At 48.4% G+C, this 23,440-nt stretch overlaps 1 protein-coding gene across 1 annotated transcript; it reads right to left on the bottom strand.

Moving 5' to 3' along the window:
- Window positions 1-366: 366 nt before the first annotated feature.
- On the bottom strand, window positions 367-19,010 carry LOC139280654 (trypsin inhibitor ClTI-1-like). Its single transcript, XM_070900282.1, has 4 exons — window positions 18,917-19,010; window positions 18,497-18,546; window positions 7,747-7,856; window positions 367-704 (listed from the first exon to the last, which is right to left on the bottom strand). Exons 1-4 carry the CDS (start codon window positions 18,951-18,953, stop codon window positions 659-661), a joined length of 243 nt encoding a protein of 80 aa, XP_070756383.1. The 5' UTR covers window positions 18,954-19,010; the 3' UTR covers window positions 367-658.
- Between the last annotated feature and the right edge of the window lie 4,430 nt (window positions 19,011-23,440).

Raw genomic sequence — 23,440 nt, 5'->3', positions numbered from 1 at the left:
CAACTGTTTACAATCTATATTAACGACTTGGAAGAGGGGATTGAGTGTAACGTAGCCAAGTTTGCTGATGATACAAAGATGGGAGGAAAGGTAACGTGTGAGGAGGACATAAAGAGGCTGCAGGAGGACATTGAAAGGCTAAGTGAGTGGGCAAGAATTGTGCAGCAAACTTGTGTGGCACCTTGTCAAATGCCTTCTAGAAGTCGTGCAATTCATCCCAGTGGTGAAGCCTAAAATCTACCCAGTGTGCATTACAGCACCACCTCTATAGCAAGAACAGCATTATTATGTGGAGGAACCAAGAATAGCAGGGGTCACTGATACCCCTTTGATTTCAATAGACTGGACATGTACACACACCAGACAGACTGTTTTCAAATTATTTATTGAAAGATCTTTTCATTGTAATCTTTGCAGATAGCACAAGAGGGCCAATTTCCTGATCAAGCATAAAATCAGGGGCAGTGGGTGAGCTTTTGCTTTCCTGATCAGCACAAACTGCGAGCACCTAACCGGGAAATCAGCCCCCAGTGCTGAAGTAAAGCCAAATGTACTAAAGGGGCCGAGCTGGAGACTGTCACCCATTCATTACATTCCACCAATCTTCATGTGCCAGCTCAAGGTTCCCTAGCATCCTTGTACTTCAATGGCTTTCACTTTAACAGTCTCCATTCTTCACTATCTTAACGTCTTTATTGTATTCCCTGCAGGCAGAAGAAAATAAAACATCTTAAGTGAATGCATCTCCAATGGACTGGGGTAAGAGTGACAATCGCTGAAATGGCAAACAATGACCATTGTTTTAAGACAACGGCCCTGAAAATCTGCTTTCAACAGTCTGCCAGCATAAAATAGGGGACGAAAATCAGACAGAAGCCATTTCTGTCCGTCTGCTGCCCCAAAAGTTGATCCCCCTGAATTTCCTTATGTGATTTAGCCCTGCTGCCCACTGAGTCCCAATATATGTGAATGAAGGCCAGTGGTATTGCAGTCCTGAAATCCTTGAGCTTGCAAATGGACTAGGTAGATTGTAACTCTTATTCTAAGGGGCACAGTTGGAGCCAGGATCAGCCAAGATAGATGAAATTTATTGAGGCCTTCGAGACTGAGGACTGAAGTTTGAGTAGAACTAACTAACTGGGGACAACCTTTTTAGGGCATTGCGTTTTATTGTTACATTGAGCAGAGATTGCTTTCTGGACTCCCTTCAGGAATGAGAGACCACTGGGAGATTTTAACACTGCCTCAATCCAGTGATGGGTTCCCAGGAGTAGGTAGGTCATTCCCTTTCACCAGCAACATCCCTTGAAGAACAGGATTCACAGGCCAATTATCAGACAGGCCACAATGGGAACACTCCTTCAATGGCCGTAACCATTATACCGTCCAATAGGACAGCTAGTCCTATAGGGCAGGAGGGTTTTATGGGCTCCCACAACCCATATGATGGTGTGCTGGGGGGGGGGGTGGGGGCGGGCGAGGCACCCAGACGTACTGAATGAGAGTATCCAGCTGGATGTCAACCCAGAATTCAAAGCTCTGGTCTCCACTTGCCTGGAGTCAGGTTTGAACACTGCACCTTCTGCCTCTGAGCCAAAGACCCGCTCCAAGCTCCTAGTGAAAAGTAGGAGTACGTGGACAATCAAATGACCAATTGTCCTTTTGGTGTTGGTCAGCATTAGGAATGACCAGGTGAATTACCATGTGGCAACATTTCAGAATAAAGCTCCTTACACTGAAGGCGCAGAGGAGATTTACCAGAATGGTACCAACCGCAAAAAGTACCCCCAATGAACTAGTGCAATTCTTCCTCCTTTTTTCTTCTCCCCTCCCTCACTATCCACAGTAGTAAAGTGTACAGGTCAAAAAAAGGGTTAAAGAAAGAAAGAATTTACATAGGTCATTACAAAGCACTTTGAAGTCACTGAAGTAATTTTTTGACGTGTAGTCACTGTTGTAATGTCTGGAGTGGGACTTGAACCCACAACCTTCTGACTGAGAGACACTAAGGCCACAGCTGACCTTTTCCTTGGCAGTGAGCAGAGAGATAATAAAATTCCTTTTGGTGAGAGAGACACAGAGACTTTGAGAGGTTCTTTGTTTTGCACAACAGCTAAAAATGCAAGATAAATTCCAAGCAGACTTGGATGAACTTGCAGTCTAGATGGCCACACTTATGGGAATAATAGAGCGCTTGGGTGAGTTCCATCGCAACCGAGACACTTTCAGAGCATATGTGGAGCGGCTAGAAATGTGTTTCATCGCAAATAGTACTGTCGAAGTCCCTGATGATGAAAACCGTAACTGGGTGATGTTAGAAAGAAAACAGTTTTTCTCCTGACTGAAGCAGGCCCCAAAGTGCATGAAACCCTGAAAAATGTGCTTCGTCAAGCCAAAGGCCACATCACTGACTGAGATTCAGCACTACAGGCCAGAGCCCCTGGAAATTGCTGAAATTAGTTTTGGAATACGACATCAATTAATTGACAAGAGTGTCAGTGAGTACATTGTAGCATTGAAAAAGCTATCCATTCACTATCTTTTGGAAACTTTCAGGACCGAGCATTGAGCGACCGCTTTGTGTGCGAGATGAAAAGAAAGTAGTTGACAACCCTTAACTTGACTTTTGATTTAGCTTGTCAGGCAGCTAGGTTGATGGACATGGCCGACCAATACTCCTGAGAATTTCACGCCATTTCCAGTCATCAGACAACCGAGGTGAATCGCCTGCAGGTTAAAAGTAAAAGGCAGTTGGGCCCCAAGGCCTTAGCAACTGGCCACGGTAACAGCACATTGATGTCATGTCATTGGTGTCTGGGACAACACTTAGCTCAAAGCTGTCCATATGTGAAGACAGTGTTTCTTCTGCAAGAAAACAGGGCATCTTGCAAAGGCATGTTGACTGAAGAGTAAACTGATGTTCAATGCTAGAAGTAGAAATCACCAGAGACTACATAGCACTGAAGAGAAGTAACAGGATGTGGAGATTCTGGAGATACATGTCATCAGGAGCACCAGGGTATCCAACAACAATTAGCAAAGTATTGTCATCCAAATAGACATTGCAGGAACCAGGATACCCATAGAAATCAACACTGGTGCATCCGTGAGCACAGTACCGGAATCGCTATATCTCGACAAGTTGAACGATTTTCCACTGCAGAATTCGAAGCTAGAGCTGTGAGGCTACTGAGGAAAGCAAATCTCTGTGGTAGGACGCATCACCGTACCGGTAAAATACAAGGATCAGTTTCAGAGCTCGCCTCTCTTAGTAGCAAGAGACAAGCCTGCCTTGACAGGTAGAAATTAGTTGGGATCACTGAAGCTGGATTGGAATGAGATTTTGTGTTGAAATGAGTTTTGCATCGAAGGATGATATCATCAAGCAGTATTCGGAGGTGCTCTGTGAAACAGGCAGTCCAATCAAAGACTTCAAGACAAATGTCAGAGTGCAGAAGGACGCTGGACCAGTTTACTGCCAACCACGTCCCGTACCATACGCGTTCAAGGAAAAAGTTGAGCAAGAACTCAAGACTCAAAACTGAGAACATTATCTCGAAGGTAGATCTAAGTGATTGGGCTACACCCATTGTTGTTGTACCCAAGTCAGATAGTAATGCTGATGCTATGTCTAGGTTGCCATCCCCATCACGTGTTACACCCAATAGAGAAGAGTTCTATTTTTCAAACATTGATGAACCTGCCAATCACAGTTAAAGAGATTGGTAGAGCAACCAAACATGACCAGTTATGTCAAAGGTATATAATTACATAGCAAATAGCTGGCCAACCCAGGTATCAAAGGAAGCTATTCATCCAGACTTCATTCGTAGGAATGAATTATCAGTGGATAAAATTGTATCATGTGGGGTGCAAGAGTGGTTATCCCAAATAAGTTCAGGTCCAAACTGTTAGGAGATCTTCATGACCAGCACCTGGGAATGTGCTTGACCAAGAGTTTTGCATGCAGTTACTTATGGTGGCCAGGTTTAGATAAAGATAGGTACATCATTAGTCAGTGTACAACATGTCAATCGGTAAGCAAGAAACCACTATCAGTACCATTACAGCCATGGAAATGGCCTTGCAGGGTGTAGGAAAGGTTACATGTAGATTTTGCTGAGCTAGAAGGACAACAATTGTTCATAGTCATTGATAGCCATTCGAAGTGGGTAAAGGTGTTTCCAATGCAGAAAACAAGTAAAACACTAGACAATTTGTGAAGATGGTTTGCTTCATATGGCCTCCTAGAAGAAATTGTGTCTGATAATGGGCCGCAATTTTGTTCAGAAGAATTTGCACAGTTCATGAGCAGAAATGGTGTGAAACATACCAAGGTTCTACCTTACCACCCTGTTTCAAATGGTGTAGCAGGGCGCAGTGCAAATTGTAAAACGTACTCTCAAGAAAATGTTGGATCCAAATCCAAGGAAACAGCAGTTATCGTTTGCCCACAAACAAACAAACTTTCTGATTACTTATCGTAATTCTCCTCATACAACTACTGGTAGAACACCAGCAGAGCTGTTTCTCAACTGACGGCCACGAGCCAGGTTCTCGCCGTTAAAGTCAGAGTCAGGCAGACAAATAGTCTGCAGTTGTAGAGAGTCCAAATGTAGATCAAGGATTGCCCTTGGAGAAGAATTCTCCTAGGCTCAGCCTAGAATGAGTCTAAATTCAACAAGTTTGGCAAGTTCTCTTCAAGAGCGAAGGTATCCTCTTCGAAACAGAAAACTAGTGGTTAGGTTTGATTTGTAAATATGGCAAAATAAGTCCATATCTTTTGTTGTGTATAACCATGCAAGTTATGTATGATGATTATTTTGTCATGATTACTTCTTCGTTAAGGAGGGAGAAGTGTAATAGAGCTCCACCGGTGGACTACTGTGGTAATGCAACTCCTGAGGTATATAATAAAAGGATCACGTGACAAGGTCACATGACAAGTTCCTGTAGAGCCATCTTGTGTAAGTGTGTGTTTGTGATGTCGTAAAGAATATCACAACCCCTCCCCCATACAATGACCCCCAGCATCAGGGATTGGATCGGGTAGGGGTCATGGATGAGGCCTACCTGGTCCTGTGATCTGCTCCCTATCTGACTGACAGGCATGGCTACCAACCAGGCTGATGTTCAGGCAGGGAACCAGTCAGGGTGAAAAGATGACTCTGCCCCATGTAACCCACCCGTTATTATCTTGGCCCTAGTGTTTGCTCGCGATAAGTCAGATTTAGCTTATTGGTCATGCAACATGGAACTAACAAAATTAGTTATCCTTCCTATTACCTTAACCTTGGAACACTCTTTAGGAAAGATGGTGTAGAGATTTACCAGAATGGTGCCAGGAATGAGCAACTTCAGTTATGTGGATAGACTGGAGAAGTTGGGATGGTTCTCCTTAAGAGCAGAAATAAAGAGCATTGGTGAGGCCGTACCTAGAGTACTGTGTACAGTTCTGGTCTCCTTATCCAGGGAAAGACATACTTGCTTTAAAAAGGAGGAGTGCAACTAAGGTTTACTAGACTGGTTCCTGGGATGAGGGGATTACCCGATGAGGAGAGATTGAGTAGACTAGGCTGATATTCCCTAAAGTTTAGATGAATGAGAGGTGATCTCATCAAATGCATAAAATTCTGAAGGGGCTTGACAGGGTTAATGCTGAGAAAATATGTTTCCTCTGGCTGGGGAATCTAGAACTCAGGTCACAGTCTCAGAATAAGGGGTCAGCCATTTAGGGCTGAGATGAAAAGAAATATGTCTTCATTTAAAAGGGTTGGGAACCCTTGGCAATGTCTACCCCAGAGAGCCTTGGATGCTCAGTCGTTGAGTATATTCAAGACAGAGTTCGTTAATTTTTTGGGAACTAAGGGAATTAAAGGATAGAGTGGGTAGTGCGGGAAGGTGGAGTTGAGGTAGAATATCAGCCATGATCTTGGTGAATGGCAGAGCAGGCTCAAAGGGCCGACTCCAGCTCCTATTTCTTATGTTATCATCATCATCATCATCATAGGCAGTCCCTCGGGATCGAGGAAGACTTGCTTCCACTCTTAGCATGAGTTCTTAGGTGGCTGTACAATCCAATACGAGAACCACAGTCTCCGTCACAGGTCGGACAGATAGTTGTTGAGGGAAAGGGTGGGCAGGGAGCCTGGTTTGTCGCATGCTCCTTCCGCTGCCTGCGCTTGATTTCTGCATACTCTCGGCGACGATACTCGAGGAGCTCAGCGCCCTCCCGAATGCACTTCCTCCACTTAGGGCGGTCTATGGCCAAGGACTCCCAGGTGTCAGTGAGGATGTCGCACTTTATCAGGGAGGCTTTGAGAGTGTCCTTGTAATGTTTCCTCTGCCCATCTTTGGCAAAGTTTGCCGTGGACGAGCTCAGAGTAGAGCACTTGCTTTGGGACTCCACGACATAGTCGACCTATTTACCGAGGCGCATGAAAGCATGGGCCTTACACTAAACATTAGTAAGACAAAAGGTCCTACACCAGCCTGTCCTCGCCACACAGCACTGCCTCCCAAACATCAAGATCCACGGCGTGGTCCTGGACAACGTGGACCACTTCCCCTATCTCGGGACCCTCCTATTAAGAAGAGCAGGCATTGATGATAAGATCCAACACCGCCTCCAGTGCACCAGTGCAGCCTTTGGCCACCTGAGGAAGAGAGTGTTTGAAGATCAGTCCCTCAAAACTGTCGTCACCAAGCTCATGGTCTACAGGGCTGTAGTAATACCCGCCCTCCTGTATGGTTCAGAGACATGGACCATGTACAGTAGACACTTCAAGTAGCTGGAGAAATACCACCAGCGATGTCTCCGCAAGATCCTGCAAATCCCCTAGGAGGACAGGCGCACAAACATTAGCCTCCTCGTCCAGGCCAACATCCCCAGCATTGAAGCACTGACCACACTTGATCAGCTCCGCTGGGCAGGCCACATAGTTCGCATGCCAGACACGAGACTCCCAAAGCAAGTGCTCTTATGTTATGTTCTTGTTTTATTAAAAAGGTTATGGGGAGATTTAATAGGTGTTCATAATTATGAAGGGTTTTGATAGAGAATATAATGAGAAACAGTTTCAACTGGCAGGAGGGTCAGGCCACAGATGTAAGATAATTGGCAAAAGAACCAAGGAGAAATGAGAAATTCTCTTATGCAGTGAGTGGTGATTTGAAATGCATTACTTGAAAGGGTGGTTGAAGCAGAATCAATAGTAACTTTCAAAAGGGAAATTGAATAAATACTTGAAAAGGAAATATTTGCAAGGCTATGGAGGAAAGAGCAATGGAGTGAGACCAATTAGATCACTATCAAAGAACCAGCACAAACATGATGGGCCAAATGACCTCATTCTGTGCTGTATGATTCTATGATTCCCAGGAAGATACACAGTGTCACTGCATGGTTCAGTAAACTTTGAAGTATTGCAACACCACACCCAAACCTGCGACCTCCATCACCTAGAAGGACAAGGGCAGCAGGTGCATGGGAACACCATCATCTCCAAATTCCCCTCCAAGCCACACACCTTCAAGACTTGGACATACATTACCATTCCTTCATTGTTGCTGGATCAAAATGCTGGAACTCCATATCTAATAGAATTGTGGGAGCACCTTCACCACATAGACTGCAGTGGTTCAAGAAGGCAGTTCACCATCACCTTGTAGGGCAACAAATGCTGGTATTGCTAGTGATGCCCATATCCCGAGATTGTGTTTTTTTTTAAAAAACTGGCTTCTTACCAATTGTGTAAGCACAGCATACACTCATTAGCGAACGTTATGCCATTTGTTCCGCAGACTGGGTCCCGAACCCGTGAGCATACTGGGGCAGAGTACTCCACACAGTTAGGCTAAAATCAAAAACAAAAATAGAAGCATGTTCAGCAATACACAAAAAACTGGGATAAAGATCAACCTTCAAGAACAATTTGAAAGCAGGCAGAGCTTAAAAAGCCAGGAAAAGTCAGGCCCATTTAAATAAAATAGTCAGGTCAGGCAGCATCTGAAGAAACTGAAGCCAGTCAGTCAATGTTATGTTTGCCTTTATTAGCCAAGGGGTTTATGCTTGAATTGTATAAAACACTGGTTAGGCCACAGCTGGAGTACTGTTTGCAGTTCTGGTCACCACATTACAGGATTGCACTGGAGAGGGTATAGAGGAGATTTATGAGGATGTTACCAGGAGTGGAGAATCTTAGCTATGAGGCAGATTGGATAGGCTGGGTTTGTTTTCCTTGAAACAGAGGAGGCTGAGGGGAGGGGGAGGGGCAGGGGGAAGGAGACCTTATTGAGGTGTATAAAATTATGGAGGGGCCTAGATATAGTGGATAGAAAAGGCATATTCCCCTCAGCAGAGGGGTCAATAACCAGGGGGCATAGATATAACGTAATTGGTAGAAGGTTTAGAGGGGATTTGAGAGGAAATGTTATCACACAGAGGGTTGTGGGGGTCTGGAACTCACTGCCTGAAAGGGTGGTAGAGGCAGAAACCCTCACCACATTTAAAAAGTACTTGAATGTGTACTTGAAGTGCCGTAACCTGCAGGGTTACGGACCTAGAGCTGGCAAGTGGGATTGGGCTGGATAGCCTCTTGTTAGCCGGCACAGACACGATGGGCCGAAATGGCCTCCTTCCGTGCTGTAAACTTTTATGATTCTACGACTAAGATCCATCAACGGCAGCAACTTGCATTTACATAGGCCCAAAGCTTAGGGCCTAGGTAGCTGAAAGCACAGCCAACAATGGTGGAGGGAAAGAAATTAGGGATGCACAAGAGACCAGAACTGGAGGAGTGCAGAGATCTTGGAGGTTGTAGGGCTAAAGGTGACAGAAAGAGAGGGGCTGGCTATGGAGGGATTTGAACACAAGGATGAACATTTTTTAAATTGAGGCATTGCCGAACCTTAGTCCTGTTTTCTATGCAGAGGCTGCTTGAGCAGTCAGAAAATTACTAGGTGGGGGGGGGGGGGGGGGGGGGTGGGGGGTGGGGGAAAGGGAGAGAAATTCAGGTAATTTACACCGTTAGCATCCCGTCGGGCACAAACAACTTTGCGACCGGGCGCAATGCAATTAAAGACTTCCACTAGATTCTACGTGAGTTTAGCGGCGGCGGTAACACGTAGCGCCCCCCTCCCCCTTCCCACTGTGCTGGCGATGCAGACCTCATCACCGTGCGCAGTGTCCAGTTAGTGCCCTGGGCCGTAAATTGGGTACTGCTCCCTGAAGCTGCCTGGACGATGACAGCAACAGTTTCAGGGGACACGTATTGTCCACCGGCCACTAGTGGGGCAAAAGTTAAAGGGGAGGTGGGCTGCCGTTTGTAAAAAAAAAACACAATGGGCCCGTTGCTGCTTTGGACGCGGGGTCTGTACCTTGATCGGTCAGCCCCTCTCACTGCTCGAGTGCCAGGCTATTGGTGTGGCACCCCCGCTCCCCGGTGGTCCAGGTAGGACCCTTTTTTTTTCCCCTGTAGAGTATGCAGCTCAGGCCCTTCCCTTTAATTCAGGGATGAGCCACTCCTACGCGGCCCAGTGCGTAGTGCTGCTGAGCGTACACACCACTCCAGAGGCGTCCGTCCCGCTTCCGTCCTAGAAAAGGAAGTGGAGCTCTTGATTTAGCGCTCTACTTCCTTTCGGGGGCGCTAACCCCAACATCTCATGGGAAGCTAGACTTCACGCCTGGCGCAAAGTCTCACACGTGTCAGGTGGTACCGAATTTTTACCCCCCGAGCTTCTATAATTAAGGATAGAGTGACTGAACACCTTGAAAATTTTCAGTTGATCAGAGAGAGCCAGCATGGATTTGTGAAAAGTAGGTCAATCCTGACAAACCAAATTACATTTGTGAAGGGGTGACTAAAGTAGCGCACAGGAGAATGTCTATGGATGTTATTTATATGGGCTTCCGGAAGGCATTTGATAAAGTCCCAAATAAGAGACTATTAACGAAGATAGATGCCCATTGAATTGAAAGCAATTATTGACCTGGTTAGGAAATTGGCTGAGCAGTAGGAGACAGAGAGCAGGGATAATGGGCAGTTACTCTCATTAGCAGGATGTGACTAGTAGTGTCCCGCAGGGATGTGTGTTGGAGCCTCAACTATTCACAGTATTTATTAACAACTTAGATGATGGCATAGAAAGCCATATTTCCAAATTTGTTGATGACACAAAGATAGGTGGCATTGCAGGAAGTGTATTTGAAAGCATAAAATTACAAAGGAATATTGATAGATTAAGTGAACAGGCAAAACTGTGGCAAATAAATTTTAATGTAGGCAAATGTGAGATCATCCACCTTGGACCTAAAAAGGATAGAACGGGGTACCTTCGAAATGGTGAAAAGCTAAAACAAACAGCAGAGGTCCAAAGAGACTTGGGGGGTCCAGGTACATAGATCATTAAAATGTCATGAACAGATACAGAAAATAATGAAAAAGGCTAATGGAATGCTCGCCTTTACATCGAGGACTAGAATACAAGAGGGTAGAAGTCATGCTGCAGCTACACAAAGCCCTGGTTGGACCACACCTAGAGTATTGTGGGCAGTTCTGGGCACCACACCTATGGAAGGATATTTGGCCGTGGAAGGATTGCAGCGCAAGTTAGGTCGCAGATCAGCCATGATCTCTTTGAATGTCAGAACAAGCTCGAGGGGCTAAATGGCCTAATCCTGTTCCTATGAGCTGCTGAGTACTTCCAGCTTCTTCTGCCTTTGTTTAAGACTTCAGCATTTATTATTTTGCATTTTGTACATTTTAAAGAGTAAAGTTTTCAGTAAAGTTTCATTCACCAAGAGTACAGAGAACGGGACATTGCGGTCAGTGCATCCTGTTCCAATTTTCTGGTCATAATGACTAGGGGAGGGTGAAGGGAAGAAGGAGAAGGACAGAGCAAAATCCGAGCAGAATCTTACAGTTTGTGTTGTGTATCTGTAAAGCATGCACTCCCATGTTCCGCCACCAGGGAGCTCATCCCCTGAAGGCCCAAGGGATCCCAGCATCCCTTGGGAGCACTGTATATAAGCCGGCCCCCAAGGCCTGTTCCTCACTCTGGAGTGTCTTATTAAATACTGAGGTCACTTATTTTAACCTCATCTGTGTTAGGAACACAATAACTGGCGACGAGAATACGAATCCAACGCAAAGATGCAGCAAACTGTGGGCATCCTGGAGAAGTTCTCGGAGGGTGAGGACTGAGAAGCCTATGTTGAACGGCTAGACCAGTACTTTGTAGCCAACGAGCTGGACGGAGAAGGAAGTGCTGCAAAAAGGAGAGTGGTCCTCCTCAGACTGCGGGGCACCGACCTACAGCCTCAAAGAATCTTCTGGCTCTGGTGAAACCCACAGATAAGTCGTATGAGGAGCTGTGTACACTGGTTCGGGAGCATCTTAACCTGAGGGAGAGCGTGCTGATGGCAAGGTATCAGTTCTACACGTGCCAGCGATCTGAAGGTCAGGAAGTGGCGAGCTACGTCGCCGAGCTAAGGCGACTTGCAGGACAATGTGAGTTTGATGGCTACCTGGAGCAAATACTCAGACTTTTTTGTACTGGGCATTGGCCACGAGACCATCCTATGAACATTTTTGACTGTAGAGGCACCGACCCTCAGTAAGGCCATTGCGATAGCACAGGCGTTTATGTCCACCAGTGATAACACCAAACAAATCTCTCAGCACACAAGTGCTAGCAGTATTCATAAATTAACTGGAACTGTGTTTGCGAGCAGTAATGTACAGGGCAGAACCCACGAGTCTGCAACTGCCAGCAGGACTCAGGTGACCCAGATGACTGAGTCCGCAACAAAGGATGAATGCAAGGCAATTCACACCTCGTTGGTGTTGTGGAGGCTTCCATTCAGCCTATTCATGCCGCTTCAAAGGATATGTTTGCAAGAGCTGTGGAACAATGGGGCACCTCCAACGAGCTTGCAAACGAGCTGCAAGCTCTGCAAAACCTGCTAACCACCATATGGCAGAGGAAGATCGGTCCATGGTGGATCAAAGCAATTTCGCGCCTGAGAGAGGAGGCAGATGCTGAAGTACACGAGGTGCACACATTGGACGAAATGTCCACCTATAATGCTAAACGTAAAATTGAATGGCTTACCCGTAGCCATGGAACTGGACACTGGTGCTAGCCAATCCATCATGAGTAAAAAGATGTTTGAGAGACTGTGGTGCAACAAGACAAAGACATTCAGACCAGCCCTGAGCCCCATCCACACGAAACTGAGAACGTACACCAAAGAGCTTATCACTGTCCTGGGCAGCGCCATGGTCAAGGTCACCTACGAGGGCATGGTGCACGAACTGCCACTCTGGATTGTCCCGGGTGCTGGCCCCGTACTGCTTGGAAGGAGCTGGCTGGGCAAAATCCGCTGGAACTGGGATGACATCCGAGCGCTATCACATGTTGATGAGGCCTCATGAACCCAGGTTCTTAACAAATTTCCTTCCCTTTTTGAGCCAGGCATTGGAAACTTTTCTGAGGCACGACCCATTCACCACAAGGCGTGAGTGGTACCTCACATGATGAGGGAGAGAGTGGAAATCGAGCTCGACAGGCTGAAACGCGAGGGCATCATCTCCCCAGTGGAATTCAGTGAGTGGGCCAGCCCGATTGTTCCAGTACTCAAAAGTGATGGCACGTCAGGATTTGCGGCGATTATAAAGTAACTATCAATCGTTTCTCGCTAAGGACCAATACCCGCTACCTAAGGCAGACGACCTATTTGCGACGCTGGCAGGAGGCAAGACGTTCACCAAGCTCGACCTGACTTCGGCCTACATGACGCAGGAGCTGGAGTCGTCTTCAAAGGGCTTCACCTGCATCAACACGCACAAGGGACTGTTCATCTACAACAGATGCCTGTGTGTTCGGGGTAAAGAAAATGCATCAGTACCTGTTTGGCCTCAAATTTGAGCTGGAAACCGATCACAAGCCCCTCACATCCCTGTTCGCTGAAAACAAGGGCTAAATACTAATGCCTCAGCCCGCATAGAAAGGTGGGCACTCGCGCTATCAGAGTATAACTATACCATCCGCTACAGGCCAGGCACCGAGAACTGCACGGGGGTGGACATGGCGCAGCCTGCAAACTTGTTGATGGTGGCGCAGCCCGCAGGCTTGTTGATGGTCATGGAAGCGTTTGAAAATGATAAATCACTGTGACGGCCCGCCAGATTAGGACTTGGACCAGCTAAGATCCTCTGCTGTCACTAGTAAAAAAAACTGTACTGCATGGGAGCTGGGCCAGCATCCCCGTTGAAATGCAAGAGCCAATCAAGCCATTCCAGCGGCGAAAAGACAAGCTGTCCATTCAGGCAGACTGCCTGTTGTTGGATAACCGCATAGTATTACCAAAAATGGGCAGAGAGACGTTCATCTCGGATCTCCACAGCACACACCCGGATATAGTAATGATGAAAGCGATAGCCAGATCCCACATGTGGTGGTCCGGTATCGACTCTGACTTAGTGTCATGTATCTTCCATTATTATATATAACTGTATCCTAACATGCTATACATGACTGCAATAGGATATGACCTGTAACCACCAGCATACCTTACCACCAGGGGTGCACTTGCAAGAGACAGGTATATAAGGACAGGTCTCAGGCAAGTGCAGCATTCCAGAGCTGTGAAATAAAGGTGCAGGTCCAGAGTGACCTTGACTTCACAACATGCCTCGTGTGAATTTGTACTGAGGGGACAGGACTTTACACTTAGAGTCCTGTGTACGGCAATGCAGCGTATGTGCTCAGTTGAGCAACGCGCCCAGAGAGGCACCACTAAGTTTGTGGTTCTGGCCCTCCAGACCATGGTCGAGGATCCATGTCAACTATGCAGGCCCGTTTCTCAGTAAAATTTTCCTGGTGGTGGTGAATGCTTTTTCAAAATGGATTGAATGTGAAATAATGTCGGGAAGCACCGCCACCGCCACCATTGAAAGCCTGAGGGCCATGTTTGCCACCCACGGCCTGCCTGACATACTGGTCAGTGACAACGGGCCATGTTTCACTAATGCCGAATTTAAAGAATTCATGACCCGCAATGGGATCAAACACCTCAGCCCCGTTTAAACCTGCCTCCAATGGGCAGGCAGAACGGGCAGTACAAACCATCAAACAGAGCCTTAAGCGAGTTACAGAAGGCTCACTCCAAACCCGCCTGTCCTGTAAGGGGTGGTTTGCAGGGGGTCAGCTTTCCCTTCTGACCTTATATGAGCGGTTCCGAATCGCTCCCACACCCTTGGTTCTAGACACTGGAATTATGAAGGGACTGTGGCAGACTTGGACAGACAATCGGTTTCAACGTAGGAAGCAGGTATGGCTTTATTGTGTTTAATAAGTAAAAGGCACACCTTTAATAACACACACACAGACCAATACACACTGAAGGGTACAACGCATTGAATAAAATGTCAAATTACAGCCTGTGGGGAAAAGAATACAGCTTCAACTCTAAATGGGGTAAAAAGGAGAATGCAGATACATTTACACAAGTTATCCCAGCCTCTCCCCTCCCAATTCCCCTAACTAACTAAGTTATAGCTCTGGGGATTCAGGGACCATGCTCACCAATCCCTTTAGACAGTTGCCGGTGAATCACAGTTTCAGGGTTCGCTGCACTTGGCCGGACGGAGAGAACTTCGGACTGCGTCGTCTTCGGTTGGGGTGCGTCCGTTGATGCGCTAAGTTGTGTTTTGGATGTATGGGGTAAGTATCCACTTTCTTTGGTTAGGAATAGTTTTAGTTAGTCCCTTTTGGGAATTTCTCCCCCGTTGGGTTGTTCAGAAGTAGATTGTAGAGTGGTTGTCAATTTGGTTTCTGACAACCTTCCGTTTCGTGGGCCTCGTGCTCGGTCAGTTCCTGATGAGTTCTGGTCGTTTCCTTCACTATTCCATTTCTTCACTGTAGAGCAAACAGGCTGCTTGTGTCTGTCTGTGTTCCTTTCGAGTCTGTGTTCTGCTTCGTTCTGAGTTCTGCTCGTCTGTGTTCTGCTAGCTTTGTGTTCTGCTTCTCTCCTTGTAAAACTGGGGGATAGATATATCCCCAAAAAACGGCTCCGTTATCTCCCATCAAATCTCTTGGGCTCTGTTTAAACTGTTCTGTCCATTGATTTTCAAATGTCTCCTTTGTCAGCAGTAACTCGATTAGGGTGTGAGAATGTGCTATCACTGGTTTTGTATTGTTTTAGGATTGTCCAGTTTTTCTGACCATGATTTCCATTGTGCTTGATTGGGTAATTCGATTATCTCTTAGAGGGTGAATAGCCTGGGATCCTTAATGCAAGAATTTGGCCCCACCTCCTATATTTGGTAACTCTTTTTCGCAGCCAAAATGTTGTAGAATCTTAAAATTGATATGCTCCTTCCCATAGATGTTTAGGGGATCTCAAGCTTCTGTAATTTCGGTCCATTTTGAATTCCCTTTCCTATGAGTCCAAACACTGGGGGGGGGGGGGGGGGGTCTCCATGAATGCATCCCCTTTTATCCCCCGCAGGCTTCGTCTGCCCCTTTAAACTCATTTTAAAAGCCCAGAAAGGGATTCTTCTCCTCTGCAGGGGAAAGGTACCTGGAATCTTTGAGAGATATTGCTAAATTCTACAGTCCCGTGTACTGCTCAGCTACCGCGCGAGACCCCACTCGCTCACAGGGGTGCCCCGAGCTGAGCTATTCATGAAAAGGACACTTAAAACCAGACTCTCGCTGATTCACCCTAACCTGCATGATCAGGTAGAGAGCAGGCAGCAGCAACAAAATGTAAACGATGGTCGCGCCACTGTGTCACGGGAAATTGATCTGAATGACCCTGTGTATGTGCTAAACTATGGACATAGTCCCAAGTGGATCGCGGGCCCGGTGATAGCTAAAGAAGGGAGTAGGGTGTTTGTAGTCAAACTAGATAATGGACAAATTTGCAGAAAGCACCTGGACCAAACGAGGCTGCGGTTCACAGACTGCCCTGAACAACCCACAGCAGACACCACCTCTTTTGAGCCCACAACACACACCCAAAGGATCAACAACACCATGCCGGACCAGGAAATCGAACCCATCACGCCCAACAGCCCAGCAAGGCCAGGCTCGCCTAGCAGCCCTGCAGGGCCAACAACACGCCAGCCCAGCGAGGGCACAGCCATCACACCAGAACAGACATTTGTACCTTTTGGGGGGGGGGGGGGGGAGTGATGTTGTGTATCTGTAAAGCATGCACTCCCATGTTCCGCCACCAGGGAGCTCATCCCCTGAAGTCCCAACGGATTCCAGCATCCCTTGGGAGCACTCAATATAAGCCAGCCCTTAAGGCCTGTTCCTCACTCTGGAGTGTCTTAATAAAGACTGAGGTCACTGTTACTTTAACCTCACTGTGTGCAGCCTCATCTGTGTTAGGAACACAATAGTTTGCTTCTACAATTGAACTATTTATATCATTCATAATTTAAAAAATATGCACTGTAAATAGCAGTATACATCTCCTCACTGAAGTAGCAAGATTTTGAGCAAGGATAAATATTGTTGCAATCCATAACAGTGGGGGGGAGGAGGAGAGGAGAGGAGAGCGTTCGAGCATGCTTGGGGGGGGGGGGGGGGGGGGGGAGATCGAGCGAGCTTGGGGGGGGGTGGGGAGCGGCGAGCGAGCGAGCTTGGGGGGGGGTGGGGAGCGGCGAGCGAGCGAGCTTGGGGGGGGGTGGGGGTGGGAAGCGGAGAGCAAGCGGAGAGCTAGCGAGCTTGGGAGGGGGGGGTGGGGAGCGGGGAGCGAGCGGAGAGCTAGCGAGCTTGGGAAGGGGGGGTGGGGAGCGGAGAGCGCGCGGAGAGCTAGCGAGCTTGGGAAGGGGGGGGTGGGGAGCGGAGAGCGAGCGAGCTTGGGGGGGGAGGAAGGGGAGAGAGAGCGCGAGCTTTGGGGGGGGAGGAAGGGGAGAGAGAGCGCGAGCTTGGGGGGGGGGGGGGGGGAGGAAGGGGAGAGAGAGCGCGAGCTTGGGGGGGGGGGGGGAGGAAGGGGAGAGAGAGAGCGCGAGCTTGGGGGGGAGGAAGGGGAGAGAGAGCGCGAGCTTGGGGGGGGAGGAAGGGGAGAGAGAGCGCGAGCTTGGGGGGGGGAGGAAGGGGAGAGAGAGCGCGCGAGCTTGGGGGGGGGAGGAAGGGGAGAGAGAGCGCGAGCTTGGGGGGGGGGAGGAAGGGGAGAGAGAGCGCGAGCTTGGAGGGGGAGGAAGGGGAGAGAGAGCGCGCGAGCTTGGGGGGGGGGGGGAGGAAGGGGAGAGAGAGCGCGAGCTTGAGGGGGGGAGGAAGGGGAGAGAGAGCGCGAGCTTGGGGGGAGGGGAGGAAGGGGAGAGAGAGCGCGAGCTTGGGGGGGGGGAGGAAGGGGAGAGAGAGCGCGAGCTTGGGGGGGGGGGGGGAGGAAGGGGAGAGAGAGTGCGAGCTTGGGGGGGGGGGGGAAGGAAGGGGAGAGAGAGCGCGAGCTTGGGGGGGGGGGAAGGAAGGGGAGAGAGAGCGCGAGCTTGGGGGGGGGGGAGGAAGGGGAGAGAGAGCGCGAGCTTGGGGGGGGGGGGAGGAAGGGGAGAGAGAGCGAGCTTGGGGAGGGGGGGAAGGGGAGAGCGAGCAAGCTTGGGGAGGGGGGGGAAGGGGAGAGAGAGCGAGCTTGGGGAGGGGGGGGAAGGGGAGAGAGAGCGAGCTTGGGGAGGGGGGGGAAGGGGAGAGAGAGCGAGCTTGGGAGGGGGGAAGTGGAAAGAGAGCGAGCTTGGGGAGGGGGGGGAAGGGGAGAGAGAGCGAGCTTGGGGAGGGGGTGGGAAGGGGAGAGAGAGCGAGCGAGCTTGGGGAGGGGGGGGAAGGGGAGAGAGAGCGAGCTTGGGGAGGGGGGGGAAGGGGAGAGCGAGCGAGCTTGGGGAGGGGGGGGGAAGGGGAGAGCGAGCGAGCGGAGAGGGGGGGAGGGGAGAGCGAGCGAGCTTGGGGAGGGGGGAGGGGAGAGCGAGCGAGCGAGCGAGCTTGGGACGGGGAGGGTAGATGAAGAGAGAGAGCGAGCGAGCTGGGTGGGTGGGCAAAGAGAAAGAGGAATGCTTTTTGAGATGGTCCTTTTCACGAACCTATGATTGCTATGTCTGATAGCTCCCCACATTGAAAACTGGTAGCTTGCATTCGAATGTGAATTTACCCTTTGTGTTTCGCATATCCTCCAACATCCTAGATTTGTTTTAAAACAGCTTAATTGAGCATTGTACAGTTCTTTCACCCCCTTACAAACAACCCTGTGGGTACAATATCCTTAATTATTTCTTAATCCTACTTTATAGAGAGTGGCCCAAACTTATAGCTTTAAAACCATTTAGATTATTAGCTTAATCTCTATGAGCAATACCTTCCATACTCATCTCAGTGGCTTCTAGCCTTGCGGTCACACTTATCTACTGCAGGGTCCCAGATTTTACACGTTGGCTTGATGCAAGGCATTTGACTTCAACGCGCAACTCTATAAGCATTCTGTTGTACTTACGGTTTTAACGGATCTCTCATACTTTGCACCGATTGGCTGAACAGCGAGCACTGGAAACAGATAAAGGCGTTAGTTGGGCCCCGTGTGTATTAGACTCTCATATTCAGCAAGGCTCCCATCCAAATCTAGAAGGCGCATTACCCCATTCAGTGAGAGCTGCATTAAACCAATCACCATTCCTAGCCCGATGACTAATGTGCCCAAACTAAGTGACAATATCCCTTCTCTTGCAATATTAGAGCCCCGGATCAATTGCTCCATTAATCATTACATCCACAGTGATTGTCCCAACCGCTCACAATACAAATATTTGCATATGCATCGCAGAGACGAAATAAATTTATATCCCTCAGTTCCAGCTTCCAGCTTCCACTCTTACACTGTCCATTTAAACACGCCCGTCACCACCAGATCCGATACCTGCAGCAAAAACCACCAACATCACAAATAGCCCCATCCTCAATCCACTGACTGAGCTGCAACGGTGATGCCCGAGGTTCCTTATATCCGGGGAGGCGCGGTCCGAACGCCACGACCCAGCAAATCACACAAAGGCAACGATTGCCAATTGAATTAGATTGACAGGGCGAATGTCAAGGACACATCGACCACAACAAACCAATGTGAAACCTAAAGATCCAGATCTAGCCAGCACCATATTCACAAGACCAGTTTTTTACAAATAACGCAATGGATTATTTCTGAGCCCAATACCGACAACAGGTGACCAGTGGTAATGGTTAACGGGACTAAAAAGAGAAGAAAGACTTGTATTTATATAGCGCCTTTCACAACCTCAGGATGTCCCAATGCACTTTACAGCCAATAAAGTACTTTTGAAGTGTAATGTGGGAAATGTGGCAGGCAATTTTCACACAGCAACCTCCCACAAACAGCAATGTGATAATGACCAGTAAATCTGTTTTAGTGATGTTAGTTGAGGGATAAATATTGCACTGGGGGCACTCCCGAGTTCTTCTTACATTCACCCGCGAGGGCAGATGGTTTTGGTAATGTAATGGGGTTTAACTTCTCATCTAAAAGACGGCACTTCAGGAAATGTGGCACTCCCGCATTTCTGCAACAAAAGTGGCAACCTGGATCATGTGCTCCAGGCACAGGAGTGGGGTTGAAACCCTAATCTTCTGACGCATAGGTGAGGGTGCTAAGGCGAACATCCAATTTTGTATGTGTGATATTTCACTGTTGCCGATTATAAGGCTCAAGTTTCCCCAATGTTGTTTTTTGGCATATTATCAGAGTTAAGCCCGTTTTTTCTGATCCCAGCTACTCCAAAAAAATAAGTACCAAGTTTCCCCATTCTATTTTTTGAAATTGATGCCGCGCAGCCTGGCCTGCAGCTTCGGGGTGGGGGGGGGGGGGGTGGAGCCTAATGTCTGCAACGAAAAAATTGCATTCCCTCTTCTGCGTATGCGCGAAAAAAAAGGACGTTTTTGACATGATTCCTATGGTGCGGATGCCTAGTACAGCTCCGGGTCTGCATTCGGCCATTTTTAAAGAGCCAGTTGTGTGTGAGAACTTTAATTCTCATTGGAAAAATCGGAGCTGCAATACAGGATGCAACGCAGCTCAAGGACCAAGAATTTCTTACAGGATGAAGTGGATGCACTAGTTACTGTGATTGAGAACAGATGGCACGAGCTGAACACCAGCAGAGGTCACATAAAAGTTTCACCAAAAGAAATGAAGAAACGCTGGAACTAACTTGCAGAAGATTACTGTGCAATAGTGACCTCCCCGAGGTCTGGAGGCCAGTGCAAAAAGAAGTGGCAGGACTTTGGCCAAGTAGTTAGTGTAAGTAATATTTTCAATTATTCAATGGAATTGTAACTGTGACCAGCTGTATAGGTCCCACCCAGCAGAAAGACACTGTTGTGTATGGAGAAAGAGTCAGACTGAACACTGTGAGCTCAAAGTAAAGTGTGACTTTAGTCTTTTATTGCAGGTCTCCAGAGTGCCTCTCCAACCTCTGGAGCCTCCTTAAATACCTGTGCTCCCAAGGGATTATGGATGCCTTGGGACTCCACGGGAAGAGGCCTCTGGTGGCTGTACAGAGTAAATACAAGTCCATATATATAACAACACTCCCCCGCAAAAGTCAATAGTGTAACTATTTACAATGTGAGTCGATCTGGGGCCCTTCTTGCCCTGGTTGATCATCTCGGTGTGAAAGCTGGTGTTGTTGAATCATTTGTTGGGTCCTCGCTGGGCTGCTGTGCAGCTGGCCTTGCTGGGCTGCCTGGTGTGTTGGGCCTTGCTGGGCTGCTGTGGATGATGGGTTCTGCTTCGTGGTCAACCGTGGTGCTGGTTGCCACTGGTGTGTATGTTGGGGGATCAAAAAAGGTAGGGTCCAAGGTGGGTTGCTCAGGATAGTCCGTGAATCTGAGTTTGATTTGGTCCAAGTGTTTCCAGTGAATCAGTGCATTTGAAAGTTTGACCCAAAGCACCCTGCTCCCCTCTTTGGCCACGACAGTGCCGGGAAGCTACTTGGGATCTTGTCCATAATTTAATACAAATACAGGATCATTGATTTCAATCTCACGTGACACATTTGCGCTATCATGGTATGCACTTTGCTGAAGCCGCCTGCTCTCTACCTGTTCATGCAGATCAGGGTGAACTAACGAGAGCCTTGTCTTAAGTGCTCTTTTCATGAGCAGTTCAGCAGGTGGGATCCCAGTGAGTGAGTGGGGTCTCGTGCGGTAGCTAAGCAGGACTCGGGATAGGCGCGTCTGCAGTGAGCCTTCAGCTACCCTCTTCAAGCCTTGCTTGATGGTTTGCACTGCTCTCTCTGCCTGACCATTGGACGCTGGTTTAAACGGGGCAGATGTGACATGTTTGATCCCGTTACAGTTCATGAATTCTTTGAACTCAGCACTGGTAAAACATGGCCCGTTGTCGCTCACCAGGACATCGGCTAAGCCGTGAGTGGCAAACATGGCCCGCAGGATTTCAGTAGTGGCAGCAGACGTGCTAGCCGACATTATCTCACATTCAATCCACTTGGAGTACACGTCTACTACCACAAGGAACATTTTACCCAAGAACGGGCCTGCATAGTCGACGTGTACCCTAGACCACGGTTTGGAGGGCCAAGACCATAAACTTAGCGGCACCTCCCTGGGTACATTGCTTAACTGCGAGCATGTATTACATCTGTGAACGCAGGACTCTAAGTCCGCATCGATACCGGGCCACCACACGTGGGATCTGGCTATTGCTTTCATCATTACGATGCTTGGGTGGGTACTGTGGAGGTCATTGATGAAGGTGTCTCTGCCCTTCTTGGAGACCACCACTCATTTGCCCCACAAAAGGCAGTCTGCCTTTATGGACATTTCACCTTTGCGCCGCTGGAACGCTTTATCTCTTCCTGCATTTCCACTGGGACACTGGGCAAGCTCCCGTGAAGCACACAGCTTTTAACTAGAGATTATAAGGGATCCTGGCTTGTCCAGGTTTTGATCTGCTGCTCACTCTCAAATGCTTCCATAACCATGGCTAGATCTGCGGGCTGCGCCATTTCCACCCCCATGGTGGGCAATGGCAGCCTACTGAGAGCATCGGCGCAGTTTTCTGTGCCTGGCCTGTGGCGGATGGCGTAGTTGTATGCGGACAATGTGAGCGCCCATCTCTGGATGCGGGCCGATGCATTGGTATTTATCCTTTTATTCTCGGAAAACAGGGATATAAGTGGCTTATGGTCAGTTTCCAATTCGATTTTTAGTCCAAACAGGTATTGATGCATTTTCTTTACCCCATGGACACATGCTAACGCTTCTTTTTCAATCATGCTGTAGGCTCTCTCGGCCTTAGACAGACTCCTGGATGCATAAGCAACCGGTTGCAGTTTCCCGAAATCATTGGCTTGTTGCAATACATAGCCGATGCCATATGACGACCCATCACATGCTAGTACCAAACGTTTACATGGATCATACAACACAAGCAATTTATTTGAGCATAACAATTTTCTCGCTTTTACAAAGGCATTTTCTTGGTTTTTGCCCCAAACCCATTCGTTCTCTTTTCGTAGTAAGACATGCAGTGGTTCTAGCAGTTTGCTGAGACCTGGTAAGAAGTTATCAAAGTAGTTCGGGAGTCCCAGAAAAGACCGCAGCTCCGTCACGTTGTGTGGTCTCGGTGCATTCTCGATTGCCTCCGTCTTCGTGTTGGTGGGCCTGATGCCGTCCGCTGCAATCCTCTTTCCCAGGAACTCCACTTCAGGTGCCAGGAAAACGCACTTCGAGCGTTTTAACCTGAGCCCCACGCAGTTGAGTCGACTAAGAACCTCCTCCAGGTTCTGCAGGTGCTCAACTGTGTTCCGACCTGTGACCAAGATGTCGTCCTGGAAGACTACGGTGTGCGGGACCGATTTCAGTAAAATTTCCATGTTTCTCTGGAATATCGCCGCCACTGATCAGATTCCAAACGGGCATCTGTTATAAACAAAAAGACCTTTTTGCGTGTTGATGCAGGTGAGGACCTTCAATGATTCCTCCAGTTCGTGCGTCATGTAGGCTGAAGTCAGATCCAGCTTCATGAACGTCTTTCCTCCTGCCAGCGTTGCAAAGAGGTCGTCGGTCTTTGGTAGTGGGTATTGGTCCTGCAGGGAGAAACGATTGAAAGTTACTTTGTAATCGCCACAGATTATGACAGTGGCTTCTCCCTTGAGGACTGGGACAATAGGACTGGCCCACTCGGTGAACTCGATCGGTGAAATGATGCCCTCTCGTTGCAGCCGATCTAGCTCGATTTCTACCATTTCTCTCATCATGTACGGTACTGCTCTCGCCTTGTGATGAAGGGGTCGCGCTTACGGAATTAGGTGGATCTGCACTTTTGCTCCTTGGAATTTCCCGATGCCTGGTTCGAACAGCGAAGGAAATTTGTTCAAGACCTGGGCACACGAAGTGTTGTCAG

This window comes from Pristiophorus japonicus, chromosome 1 (genome assembly GCF_044704955.1).
Source record: "Pristiophorus japonicus isolate sPriJap1 chromosome 1, sPriJap1.hap1, whole genome shotgun sequence".
NCBI classification, from domain to species: domain Eukaryota; kingdom Metazoa; phylum Chordata; class Chondrichthyes; family Pristiophoridae; genus Pristiophorus; species Pristiophorus japonicus.
The sequence above is the reverse complement of the archived record's forward strand: the minus strand, read 5'-3'. Positions and strand labels throughout refer to the sequence as shown.